This window comes from Jaculus jaculus, chromosome 14 (assembly GCF_020740685.1).
Source record: "Jaculus jaculus isolate mJacJac1 chromosome 14, mJacJac1.mat.Y.cur, whole genome shotgun sequence".
NCBI classification, from domain to species: Eukaryota; Metazoa; Chordata; class Mammalia; order Rodentia; family Dipodidae; genus Jaculus; species Jaculus jaculus.
This window is the reverse complement of record NC_059115.1, coordinates 56,154,490-56,167,185: the sequence shown is the minus strand read 5'-3', so window position 1 is coordinate 56,167,185 and position 12,696 is coordinate 56,154,490. Positions and strand designations below refer to the sequence as shown.

At 44.7% G+C, this 12,696-nt stretch overlaps 1 protein-coding gene across 3 annotated transcripts in view; it reads left to right on the top strand.

Annotated features, from left to right (window-relative positions):
- Arhgef28 (Rho guanine nucleotide exchange factor 28) overlaps nucleotides 1–12,696 on the top strand; it is a 361,317-nt gene that overhangs the window by 135,133 nt on the left and 213,488 nt on the right. For all 3 annotated transcript variants that reach the window (XM_045133599.1, XM_045133602.1, XM_045133601.1), the window contains exons 3-4: nucleotides 3,866–4,013; nucleotides 6,602–6,895. In XM_045133599.1, the coding sequence (XP_044989534.1) occupies nucleotides 3,866–4,013; nucleotides 6,602–6,895 (442 nt within the window). The remainder of the gene's footprint in view (nucleotides 1–3,865; nucleotides 4,014–6,601; nucleotides 6,896–12,696) is intronic.

Here is a 12,696-nt window from a genome sequence, read left to right as displayed (position 1 = left end):
ATACGCAAAGTCTCCTTCCCTTAGGCTGCTGACGAGCATGAGATAACAGTAAGGAAAGGTCCATATATAAGACTGCTGAGGTGGAGCTGGAGGGATGGCTTAGCGGTTAAGGAGTTTGCCTGCAAAGCCTAAGGACCCAGGTTCGGTTCCCAAGGGCCCACATTAGCCAGATGCACAGGGGGGGGGCACACATGTCTGGAGTTCGTTTGCAGTGGCTGGAGGCCCTGGCACGCCCATTCATTCTCTCTCTCTCCCTCCCTCTTTCTCTGTCAAATAAATAATAAATAAATAAATAAAAAAGACTGCTGAGGGATGGCTGGGCCAAGGCCCCCATGTAGGCGGGGTGCTGGGAGCTGTCAGAGGATCTTGGAGTCATAATCTGGACCTGGTTCTGAAGGGCTACTCTTGGCCACCTTGGCTCACAGATCCAGGTCAGCTCCAGCCCCCGTGGAGTGGCCCAGTGTCCACGCAGAGTCCCGTGCCTTGCCCTGCACAGACAGGCATCGCAGCTGTGCTGAGGTGGTAGAACACTGTAAACAGGGTCTGAGAGACAAGCTTGGAGAAAGGAAGCCTGTAAGTTATTCAGAGGTTTTGCGCATGGCATTTTAAGTACTTCAGGGCTTCCAGTACATGAACAGACATGGCATAGTAGACCAGGCTTTGTCTCATCCTGTTGGATTGCAAGGAACTGGATAAATTTGGACCTTATCATATGACAGCTCATGGTGATGATGTTGATTTCCCAGTAGGATATCCATCGCATCTGGAACCTGAAGGAATTGTCAAAACTACTGATCATGTGCCAAATAAAAACAAAAGCAAAAAAAACAAACAAACCCCAAAACAAACAAACAAAAAAAAACCCCACTGCTTCTGGCCACAAATCAGATGTAGGTCTCTTGGAATACTTTTATTTGAACTTTATGTGGGAAGAAAATTATTTCAGAGTTTGGACATTTCTGAAAGACTAAAATTTTTGCTTACTTTGGGCTGTGTGGAAGACATTATAGTCATTCTGGCTGAAGAGTATGGCTGTCTGGATGTTATTAAGGAACTTCCTAAAACTCTGTCTTCAGCACTACAAAGTGTCTCTTAGACTAAGGTTTCAAATCCTTCCACATTCCTCCCATAAATCCCATTCCAAAAGGATGAAAGCCACACAGGCAGGTCTCTAGTATCAATGACCCCATTCCCGGTACCTATTTTAATGTAGCAATTACCTTCTTATTGCTGCAATAAAGCCCCTGACTGAAAGCAGCTTATAAGAGGAAAAGTTTTATTTCGGCTCACAGTCTTGAGGGGAAGCTCCGTGATGGCAGGAAAACCTGCGCAAGCAGAAGCTGGAGATCATCACCCGGCCAACATCAGGTGGGCAACAGTAGGAGGAGAGTATTGGCAATGGAAAGCTGGCTGTAATAGTCATAAGCCCATCCCTAATAATACAGCTCCAACAAGGTTCCAGTTCCCACGTTGCCATCAGTTGGGGATCAAGCATTCAGAACACATAAGTTTACGGGGAACACCTGAATCCAACCATCACACACCCCGTCTGTCAAGCCTGCCGATCTGTTTTCATCTTCTCTGAGATGTGCTGACTTAACCGTGTCTGAGGACACCAGTGATTTGTATAACGGTCAGCTGAACTCTGACTGGCTTCTTCTCAGGACAGGCTTATAAATAAGAGGGATCTAGCATATTTCACATTGGTTCCATTTCCCCCTCTTGTTGCCAGAAGCACGAGGACAGTTTTCTCCAGTACTTGGGTGAAGAACTGGTCAGACTCCCTACAGACCAAATTCATAGCGATTTCCTAAGAAAGAGACTCCTTGTATTCTGAAGTTCCAGACTTCTTTACCAACGTAAAGCGTGGCTGGTTCTCAAAAGCAAAGGCCACAAATTAAAGATAGATTGTTAGAGAAGGGGTTACACTGGAAAAGGTTGTAGTGAAATGCTCACCTAGATGGTCACCCAACCACATGGCACAGTAATATGACCATTGTTTGGAATAGATGCAGATAAGATACCCTTGTGATCTGTGAAAATCTTTGATCTCTTTATACAGTCTGTTTTCTGTTTAAAAACAAAACCACGGGTAGGTCAGGTCAGATTCTATCTGTGGATAATTAACAGCCCCTGTAGCAACTAGGAACATGGCTAAAGCAAGCTGTTCTTCCTTTTTCAGGAAATGGAAATTCATCTAAGTTTCCCCTCTTAGCCCCATCAGATGTGTGCCAATATATATTTTTTCTTTTGCTTTTCAAATCTCCTTCCTGAACTTTTTCCTGAAGCAGTTGTATGGTAGCATGTTGCTTTCTATCGATTACGTTTGCGTGAACTTGCGTGCAGGAAAAAAGGACTATTCAAAATTGAGAACCAGTGAGTTTCTCAGAACTCCGTGATTGAAATTTACACCAGTTCCTAATTTCAGATAACTTCTTTTGAGTATGTGATTGAAAACCACTATGAAAACATAGCTTTAAAAAAAAATTTTTTTTAAAGATTTAAATAATGAGCAATGGCTGCTGGAAGAGAGGGGTCAAGCACTGACTGTCAATGTCCCTGATTGGCCTCTTAGCATCCTGCTAGGCTGATACTCACCAAAAGGCAAACTGATGTCCTGGAGGCTGCACTGACTTTTCCCGGCTTGCCTTTCCCTCCAGTCTCAGACCGAGACACGGGTTTGTTTTTGTTGGGCAGGCACACACAAGTCTAGATGCTTCTTTCTCCACACTGAGCGAGCTCTGGAGGCCGTCCAGAGTGGATGACCCTTCTACCCCCTCCTTTGTGCATCCTTACCACTCCTGCAGGCTGGGCAGAATGCACCCTTTCCCTGGAGGCCCTGCCTTTTTTTCTTTTCTTTTTCTTTCGGTAGGGAGTGTCCTGGATCACTCAAACTCTGTGGGGTCCTGAGATGACCCAGCAGGGTTTTTACGCGGCCGCCGCTCCTAGGGTGAATCTCTGCTGATTCAGCCCCCAACCAAGTCCATGCAAGATCGCATACTCATCTCCACTAGCCTGCGGTCCCATTGCTTTGACGTAGCTCCTCTCCTTGGGACTAGGGCCCTCTGTAAGGCTTTGTACTAACATGAAGCTCTTAGGAGAAAGGGTGAGGCCAGGCAGGTTGAGAAAGAGGGCTTGGGAATCCCTCAGAGAACTGGTAGAGTGAGTGTGGGAGTGAGCGAGCGAATCTGCTCATTTAGCTTATTTAGCATTGTCTGTGAATAGTTAAAGCTTCCTGCAACACACAGTGGTCTAGCACAGGGTAAGGCCAGACCTAATGTAATTATAATGAACATTTGTGGTATTTCATGTATATGATAAAAATTAATCGAAGCATGATGTTTGGTAGATAGGATTAAAAGTAAAAGACAATGAGAAGCCAGGCGTGATGGCACACACCTTTCATCCCAGAACTTGGGAGGCAGAGGTAGGAAGATCACAGGCTGGCCTGAGAGACTACATAGTGAACTCCAGGTCAGCCTGCGCTAGAGTGAGACCCTACCTTGAAAAAGCCAAAAAAATAAAAATAAAAAAAGTAAAGGACAACGAGAAAAACATACCCATACCTCTAGTAAATTAAAAAAAAATTTCGTGTCAATTCTTGCCTATCCCTTGAACTTCTTTAATGTTCAGAAGAGAACAGACCAGCTCTGACACTTATACTAAATGTACCAGGAAGCGTCTTCCCGATGTCAAAACTGTTTTTGTTGGAAAGCAGGATTCGTGACATTTGAGCTCACTCACATGAAGTGAATGTAACAAGCCACACTGTTTTGGCTCTGTGCCCTTTCCTCGTGGTTTCTTAGAGTCAGAACAAGGAAGTGTAATGATGCGCTGGCTTTTTTTTTTTTTTTCTGTTTTTTAGGGACAAATGACAATCTTTGCAAAGTTTGGGAAAAATGTTTATCTTCCTGAAGATGCCGAATTCTACTTCATTTACGATGGGTCTCATCAGAGACACGTGATGATCGCGGAGCGCATTGAGGACAACGTTCTCCGATCCAGCATTCCAGGTGAGGTGGCCTCTTCATTGGACAGCTGGGGAATCTGTATGCAGACATCCTCCCTCCAGGGACACCCAGAGGGAACAGAAAAAGTTCTCCAAGGTCATGAGTGCACGCGGGTGTGTATGTGTGTGTGTGTGAAAGAGAGATTGAGAGAGAAAGAGACAGGGAGTAGGGGTCTGGTGTGCTTTAGGAGTAGGCAACAGTGAAAGCACTATCCTGAGTCACTTCCTTAGTCCCAAGGCCTGTTGCCCGGGTGGCTCAGCAAGAGCTTGCATGAAAAGCTTGTCTTTCCTCTCCTTCTTCCCCTGCGGTCAGCCTGGCAGGTGGACCCCAGGTCCACCTCTCTCCTCCTTGCTTCCTCCGGTCCGGTGGCCTGCATTCTCTGTCCACCCCTGATTTTCCTTATTGGGTCTCAAGCTTCAGAACATTCTTTGCCCACCACCACAGTGTTTGTGTTTTGAGACTTGTAACTCTCCTAGTTGCCTTCTGCAAGTGCCGTGGTGACAGAGGACAAATGAACATGCCCAGTTAATCTGTTATAATGAGCTGACTGCTCTCAGGTACAGAGGTTTTGTGTTGTCACTGGGGGGGGGGGGGGCCTGTGTATCTAAGAGATCTGAAGGTGTGATTGAATTCCACCAAGGTGAATTGAAATGTCTTTACCTGCAGGGCAGGCAGGGTGTGGGTTCTTTTTGTTTCGCTTTTGTCCGGATTGATTGGCTTTTCTTAACCTTCGATCAATCTTTCGAGCTTTCTTAGGTTGTGTCATAGAGAATTTCAGTTTAGGAAACTAGATTTTCTTTTACCTGTCTGCCTATCTATCCATCTATCATCTATCTATCTGTCTATGTATCTATCAATCCATCCATCTATCATTTATCTATCATCTATCCATCTATCTATCTATCTATCTATCTATCTATCTATCTATCTATCTGTCTATCATCTATCTATCTATAAGAGGAGGGGGTAGGGAGAGAATATGGTGCACCACAGCCTCTTGTCACTGCAAACAAAGTCTAGATGCATGTGCCCCTTTGGGCATCAGGCTTTACCTGGGTACTGGAGAACTGAACCTGGGCTGGCAGGCTATGCAAGCAAGTGCCGTGACTCCTGATCCATCGCTGCAGTCCATGGGCTCACTTTGAAGGAGCTATGTTCTTAAATACTTCAGAAGTGCACCTGCTCCGTGCAGAGGGAAGGTAGGCAGTAAACACCAGAAATCACAGGCCGAGCGCGGATGTGGAGCACTGGGGATGTCGTCCATTTTGCCTGGTGTTGCTCACGCCACATCTGTTGTCCCAAACTGAGACCACGTCCCAATGTGAGAAATTTTAAGCACTTCTCTCTGTGGCCCAGTAACTCCAGTCCTTATTTTTTGTTTTTTTTAAAGCTAATGGTCCACTGTTATTTGCTGCTGGGGTCCTTTTGCTTTTATGCATTTCCCTTGACCTCTTTCCTGCCTTCAGTTCCCTGCTCTTTTCTGTTTTCCCTTTTACTGAGCATCTTATAGAGAAGGAATAAAAAGAAAAACTAAAGTGGCCCTCTTCATAGTAAAGCGCTTTTTTTTTTTTTTTTTTTTCCGAGGTAAGATCTCACTATAGCCCAGGCTGACATGGAATTCACTATGGAGTCTCAGGGTGGCCTTGAACTCACGGCGATCCTCCTACCTCTGCCTCCCGAGTGCTGGGATTAAAGGTGTGCACCACCATGCCCAGCCATAGTGAAGCTTTTTGTTTTGTCTTTTTCTCTTATACATGGAGAAACCAGCCTCCTTCCCTTCCTGTGTACTAAGTTATTGGAGGGGCACTGGGAAACATTTCTGTTGAGTAAGTTCACATATACATAAACATATATACATATGTGTATATGTTCTGCTTATGTGTATTTTCTTCATATATATTTCATGTTTTTGTTTATTTATGAGGGGGAGAAAGAGAGAGAGAAGAGACAGAGAATAGGTGCGTCAGGAGACGAACTCCAGATGTGCGTGCCCACCTTGTGCATCTGGCTTTACATGGGTCCCAAGGAATCAAACCTAGGTCCTTAGGCTTTGCAGGCAAGCACCTTAACTGCTAAGCCATCTCTCCAGCCCATGTTTATGTATATTTTCTGTTTAGTGGTCTTCATCCCACATTCAAAGGAGCTCTATGAAATTAGAGTGACCACATGTAATCTTCTGGTATTGACATAAAAATATCACCTTAATAAATGGGTAAAAGTGGATGACTCAGGAGGAAAGTACAGAACAGAAAAGTGCAAAGGCCTTTAAGGCGACAGACTGGAGTGCCAGGGTTGAATTGAAGTGAAAGGTCAAGTGTGTTGAATAACTGCATGGTGACAAGGAGGGACTAGACTCAGAAAGTGCTCAGAGGGCTTAAAGCATCCTTTCAGACTCTGGTGTCACAGAGAAAAGATGGAGTAGGCTCTTACTCAGTCCCTAGGTGTGACAGTTTTGAGATTTGTGGGTTTCCTTCTCCCTATCCCTTGGGAGAGTCTTGTCTTCTCAGGCAGCATGCTGAGCCAGTTTGAGGGTGACTGGGTGAGTGAGTCCTTCAGAGTCAGTCTGAAATGTCCACTATCCTGTCATCCAGGCCACCAGCTTCAGGAGACGGTGATGGTGTCTGTGTGCCTCTGCTCAGAGGGTTACTCCCCGGTGACCATGGGCTCTGGCTCAGTGACCTACGTGGACAACATGGCCTGCAGGCTGGCTCGTTTGCTGGTTACTCAAGCTGACCGCCTTACAGCCTGTAGCCACCAGAGCCTGCTGACCCCGTTCGCCCTGACCGTGGACGCTCTGCCTGCCTTGGATGAAGAGCTTGTGCTAGCTCTGACCCAGCTGGAGCTGCCTCTGGGCTGGACGGTTCTGGGAAATCCTTCCCTTGAAGGTGAGTCTGCACTAGAAAACTCGGATGAATGCTTGCTGTGCCGAGTTCAGAATTAGAGTCTGGTAGATGGTCCTGCCCACCTTGTAGCTGAGCCTTGCCTAATGTGGCTAGGTTCTTTGAGGTCTTCAGGCACTCATCTTTGGGCTGGTTGATGTCACTGAATCCCAGGAGATGGGGAAATGGTAGGAGAGGGTCTTGAAGAGGGACTGCTTCTTTGTTGTTGTTGTTTTTTGGTTTTTGAGGTAGGGTCTCACTCTAGCCCAGGCTGACCTGGAATTCACTACGGAGTCTCAGGGTGGCATCGAACTCATGACAATCCTCCTACCTCTGCCGCCCGAGTGCTGGGATTAAAGGGGTGCGCCACCATGCCCGGCTAAGGGACTGGTTCTTTATGGCAATTTTGAGGCAGTGGCTTTAAGTTATGGCTCTCCTTTCTTTGGCCAGTTTCCTATTGGGAGGTGACATCACTTCCAGTTTCCAAATAGGATTTGAGGACCAACAGAGCTCTGTGGAATACTTAGAAGAAACGCAGCCAGAAAGAAGTGTAACCCATGAGTTGACACCTTTAAAGATGTCAGTGGGGCTGGAGAGATGGCTTAGTGGTTAAGGCGTTTGCCTACAAAGCCAGAGGATCCTGGTTTGATTCCCCAGGACCTACGTAAGCCAGATGCACAAGGGGGTGCATGCACCTGGAGTTCGTCTGCAATGGCTGGAGGCCCTGGTGCGCCCATTCTCTCTCTCTCTCTCAAATAAAGAAATAAATAAATAAAATATATAAAAATTAATAAATAAGGATGTCAGCGAACATTCGTAATTGCGCTCCAAAGAAATTTAATTGACACATATTGGTGTATATTTATGCTGTGATAGTTATGCACACATATACAGCACATATGAATAAAATCATAGTAATTAGCATTTCCATTTCTTTAAACACTTATTTCTTTGTGTTTTATTTGTACTGACTTTTGAAGCCAATAAGGGCAGAATAAACTTTTATCGCCCACTATTTGGAATGTATTTGTGAACAGATGTATAGGAAATATACATAGAGAAGTTTTATGCCAGACATGAGGCCAAATTGTTCAGTATGCTTCTTAAGGGGATCAAAATTACATGATTTTATTGAGAATTCTGAACACTGCAAGTATTATTCCTGTTTTTCTGTACTTTTCCCATGACCTTCACTTTGTGGCTGGATGATGCTATTTTGAAGTTCTGCTTCCTGATATATTGTGGTTATGACTTACAGGTTGGCTTAAATTTGATCATGGATATTATTAGATGCACTACTCTAGGCAAAAGATTATGGCTTTTGTAAACAGAATTATAAAGCCATAAACTACCACCAGAGAGGATACCATTTTCTCCATTAAATCAGAATTAGGCTAAAACTTCCCTGGGCACTTCTGAATGTTTTCCATTTTTTAAGCCCTTCCGTGAGAGCAGTCATAGTACTTACCCAGCATCGAGTCACGCCCACATCCTGTGAGCTGCCTGAAATTTCCTGTTTGATAGACGATTAATGCATCCAGAGGCCTGGGTGCCTGATGGTGTGGGATTTGTCTATTCTGCTTACTGTCATACCCACAAAGGGATGTGAGAAAAATGCAACAGTGATAATTAAAGGTGTCAGGTACACCCCACATAAAAAATGTGTTACATGTGAATACATATAGTCCCTAATGTATGTGGATATATGTCAGCATACATAGCATGTATATAATATTTTGTGGCTTCAGAACCTCATTTTCCATGCTAGCCAGGCGTGATCATGCACGCCTTTAATCCCAGCACTCGGGAGGCAGAGGTAGGAGGATCACCATGAGTTCAAGGCCACCCTGAGACTACATAGTGAATTCCATGTCAGCCTCAGCTAGAGTGAAACCCTACATCAAAAAAATAAAAGAAAAAAGAAAACATTAATTTTCCATGCTAGGAATGTGTTTATGATCAAGATACAGATTCAAATAATCTTGGAGAACTTGGAGGTGTCAAGTTGCCATTTTCATGGCTATTTGGAGATGCATTCTTTTAAAAAATATTTATTTATTTTAGACAGAGCAAGTGAGAGAGAAAGAGACAGAGAGAGACAGAAAGACTGAGAAAGAGAACTGGCGTGCCAGGGCCTCAGCCACTGCAGTCGAACACCAGACCCTTGCACCACCCAGTGGGCATGTGCAGCTTTGTGCTTGCCTCACCTTTGTGCATCTGGCCGACATGGGATCTGGAGAGTCTAACATGGGTCCTTAGGCTTCACAGGCAAGCGCCTTAACTGCCAAGCCATCTCTCCAGCCCTGGAGATGCATCCTTGATAACCAAACCTATGCATGCCCTTCAGTTTATCCATGTCCTTACTGTAGGCAGGTTTATGTCACCAAGAGGTCCTTTCTGAGCCCTCTACAGTATTTATGTGGGACAAATGTATTTTCAGGAGAAAAAAAAGTAAAGTTCCTTTTGATAGTGAAGCATTGTATGATATGGAAAACAATTTCTAGTATCCTTGTTGTTAAGAGAAAGTGCTCAGAAGCCAGGTTCATATCTGAATGGTCACTTCCTGGCCGAGACCTGAGCAAGATCCTTCAGTTCTGGGGCCATATATATATGTATTTCTTTCCCTCTCTCTTTCTTTCTTTCTTTCTTTCTTTCTTTCTTTCTTTCTTTCTTTCCTTCCTTCCTTCCTTCCTTCCTTCCTTCCTTCCTTCCTTCCTTCCTTCCTTCCTTCCTTCCTTCCTTCCTCTCTTTCCTCCTTTCTTTTCTGTTTTTGTTTTTCTCTTTCTCTCTTTCTCTTTCTTTTTTCAGTTTTTGGAGATAGGATCTCACTCTAACCCAGGTTTACCCAGAATTAACTCTGTAATCTCAGGCTGGCCTTGAACTCACAGCAATCATCCTACCTCGATCTCCCAAGTGCTGGGATGAAAAGCGTGCACCACCATGCCTGGCATGAGAGGAGGAGAGAGAGAATGAAAATGGACACATCCGGGCCTCTACTCCTGCAAATGAACTCCAGACACATGTGTCACTTTGTGAATCTGGCTTTCTGTGGGCACTGGGAAACTGATCTTGTTAGGTTTTTATAGGCAAGTGTCTCAACGGAGGAGCCATCTCTCCAACATGAAACATGTATTTCTTAAGATAAATAATACTTTATTTTTATTTATTTTTCATTAGCTGTGTGTGTGTCCATGTGTGAACCAGTGTAAGTGTGTGCTTGCCACAGCGTGTGTGTGGAGGTCAGAGGACAACCATCAGATGTCAGAAGGCAAACGTCCTCGCCTTCCATCTCCTTTGAAGAAGCTTCTCTTTAGTTCTCACTGTTGATTTTTGCTGTGCTTCTCGTAAGTTCCGGGCTTCCAGGAAATTCTCCTTTCCCCGCCTCCCGTCTCATTATCAGCCTGCTGGTATTACAGAAGCCTGCCGTGGTTTCTGGCTGTGCTGTGTGTGGCCTGGGGTGGACCTCAGGAACTCCGTTTTGAGCAACAAGTGTTTTATATATTGAGCCCGTTTCATTAGTTTTCTTTTATTAGCATGCACAGTGATAGTAATTATGACATGTTTATAGTACAGGTTTTGTTGATCTTCTCTCCATTTCTGCCCCCAACCCTCTCCTCTACCTGCCTGCTCTTGGCCCCTTTCCTCCCTCCAATGTCCACCTTTCTGCTTTTGTCACATGTATTCTACCACCCTCTTTTTTCCTTTTTCCCCAGCCCTCCCTAAAGACCTTTTCTTCCTCTCTCATAGCCCTCTTTCCAATTTCATGACCCACGCCAATATACTAATGTAAGAAAGAAGCCAAGGGATTGGGCCACTGGGAAGTCATATTGCATTATTGTGGAGGAATTCATCATAAGTGAAAAACAGCTTCTTTTCTAGTAAATTTTCTTAAAGTTTTAAATTTAAGTCATCTATATAAACAAAAATATACTTATCAGCAGGTTACTGTGGTAGTTTGAATGCGAAGTGTCCCCCACGCCTCACACTTGATCCCTAGCTAGTAGTCTTTGGGAGTCTTGCTGGAGGAGGCGAGTCCCTGGGAATGGACCTTGAGGTTTAATTTAATAGCCCAGCTCCGAGCCCAGTACTTAGACCAGCCAGATGTGTGAGAAGATGTGACGCCCAGTCTCTGTTCTATCATATTTCCTCTGCTGTGATGTAACTTCCCTTCCATATGCTGCTTTTGGCCCAGGTGTTTTGTCTCAGCAAGGTAACTACATCATGTACCATGCAATGTTTTTTACCAGTGTGTAGTGTTTAAGTCAGGTCACATATACTTATCTCCTTAAACACCATTTCTTCACGCTGCAAACTTTTAATTCTTTTTTTTTTAATTTTTTTTAAATTCTTTTTTTTGTAGCTTTTCCTTGCATGCGTATGTGTATGTAGTGTGCACATGTGTGTGTTTGTATGTGTGTGTGTGTGTGTGTGTGTGTGTGTGGGTACATGCCTGTGTGCGAATGTGCATGTATGTGAAAGCCAGAGGTCAAAATAGGGTGTCTTCCTTCATCACTCTACACCTTGTTCTTTTTTTTTTTTTTCCATTATTTAAGACCTTTATTAACAACAGGTGCTTGCGGTTTGTGGACTTTTTTTTTTTTTAAATCAAGTTGTAAACTTTTTATTACAAATTAAAAATGAAGTTCTTAAAAATATCAACTTGACCAGATATGAAACAATTTAAAAACCTTTAAAGGTATATAGACAAAAACCAGGCTTTTTAAAAAAACATGTTTGTCATTACCAAAAAGAGACATCTTTAGGTAAAAATAATAAAAACCCCATGCTGCATAGTCAATGCAGGTAGTTCGAGTTTATCTGGTCAATGGGCAAAAAGGAAGCACTTAAGGTCCTCAGCTCCAATCTTTTGTTCATTTCTTATTGCTGGAATTTCATATTCATTTCTTCTTGTTGGATGACTAAACCGGATGATGGTAAAGATGGTAAGCCGGCATTGACTCAGCCCCGCCCTGCTCAGCCTCGGGAGCCGACGAAGTTTCAGCCGGTGGATCGCCTGCTTTTGTCTTATAGTTTGGGGTTCTCTGGGCGTCTGCGTCAGTAATTGAAGTTGCGGCGGTACCGACGTTGAGGTGGCTGCTGACCTTGGGTGTCATCTCCTTGATTTTCCTTGTCCTCTTCATTGCCATCCTCTCTGGGCTGTCATTGGCGAGGAAGACCCCTGGGAATCGTGGTCTATAACCCCGATATGTATTCTGTCTCACTGGTCTACCTTGCTCTCCTGCACCCTGGTTGTCAGCACCCTCCATCACTTCTCCGTGCACAGGAGGGTTGGAATACTGCAGTCCGTGCCCTAGGGCCTCCTCATGTGGTCCCATGGGAGCCTGGCCTGTGGTAGGGTCGGCGTTGTTGAGCCTGGCCTTCAGGAGCGCTCTCCATCCTTCATTCTTCTCCCCACTCTCACTATTCTGGGAATTCTGCTGGTAATTGCGTGGAGGACCCTATGACGTGGACAGCGTCTATAATGGTTACGGTCTGCTGCACGTTTACTGCCTTGAACTGGAACTCCAATTTGCTGCCTCTGCACCCTTTTCTCCTTCAACAACATCAGACTCCAAAGGTGCTTCCCAGGCTTACTCTTCTTTATGGCAGTCTGGTGCACAAATACATCTAACTTGGTGTCATTCCTGTTGATGAAACCATATGCATTCCTTACACTGAACCATTTTACTGTTCCCCAAACGTTTTTTGTAATGATCTTGTCCCCGCCGGCAGGCACCGCAGATGTGAGGCTCACTGCTCGTGGTCACAGTGATGGTGACGGCGGCAGCTGCGGCTTCTCCCGGGGT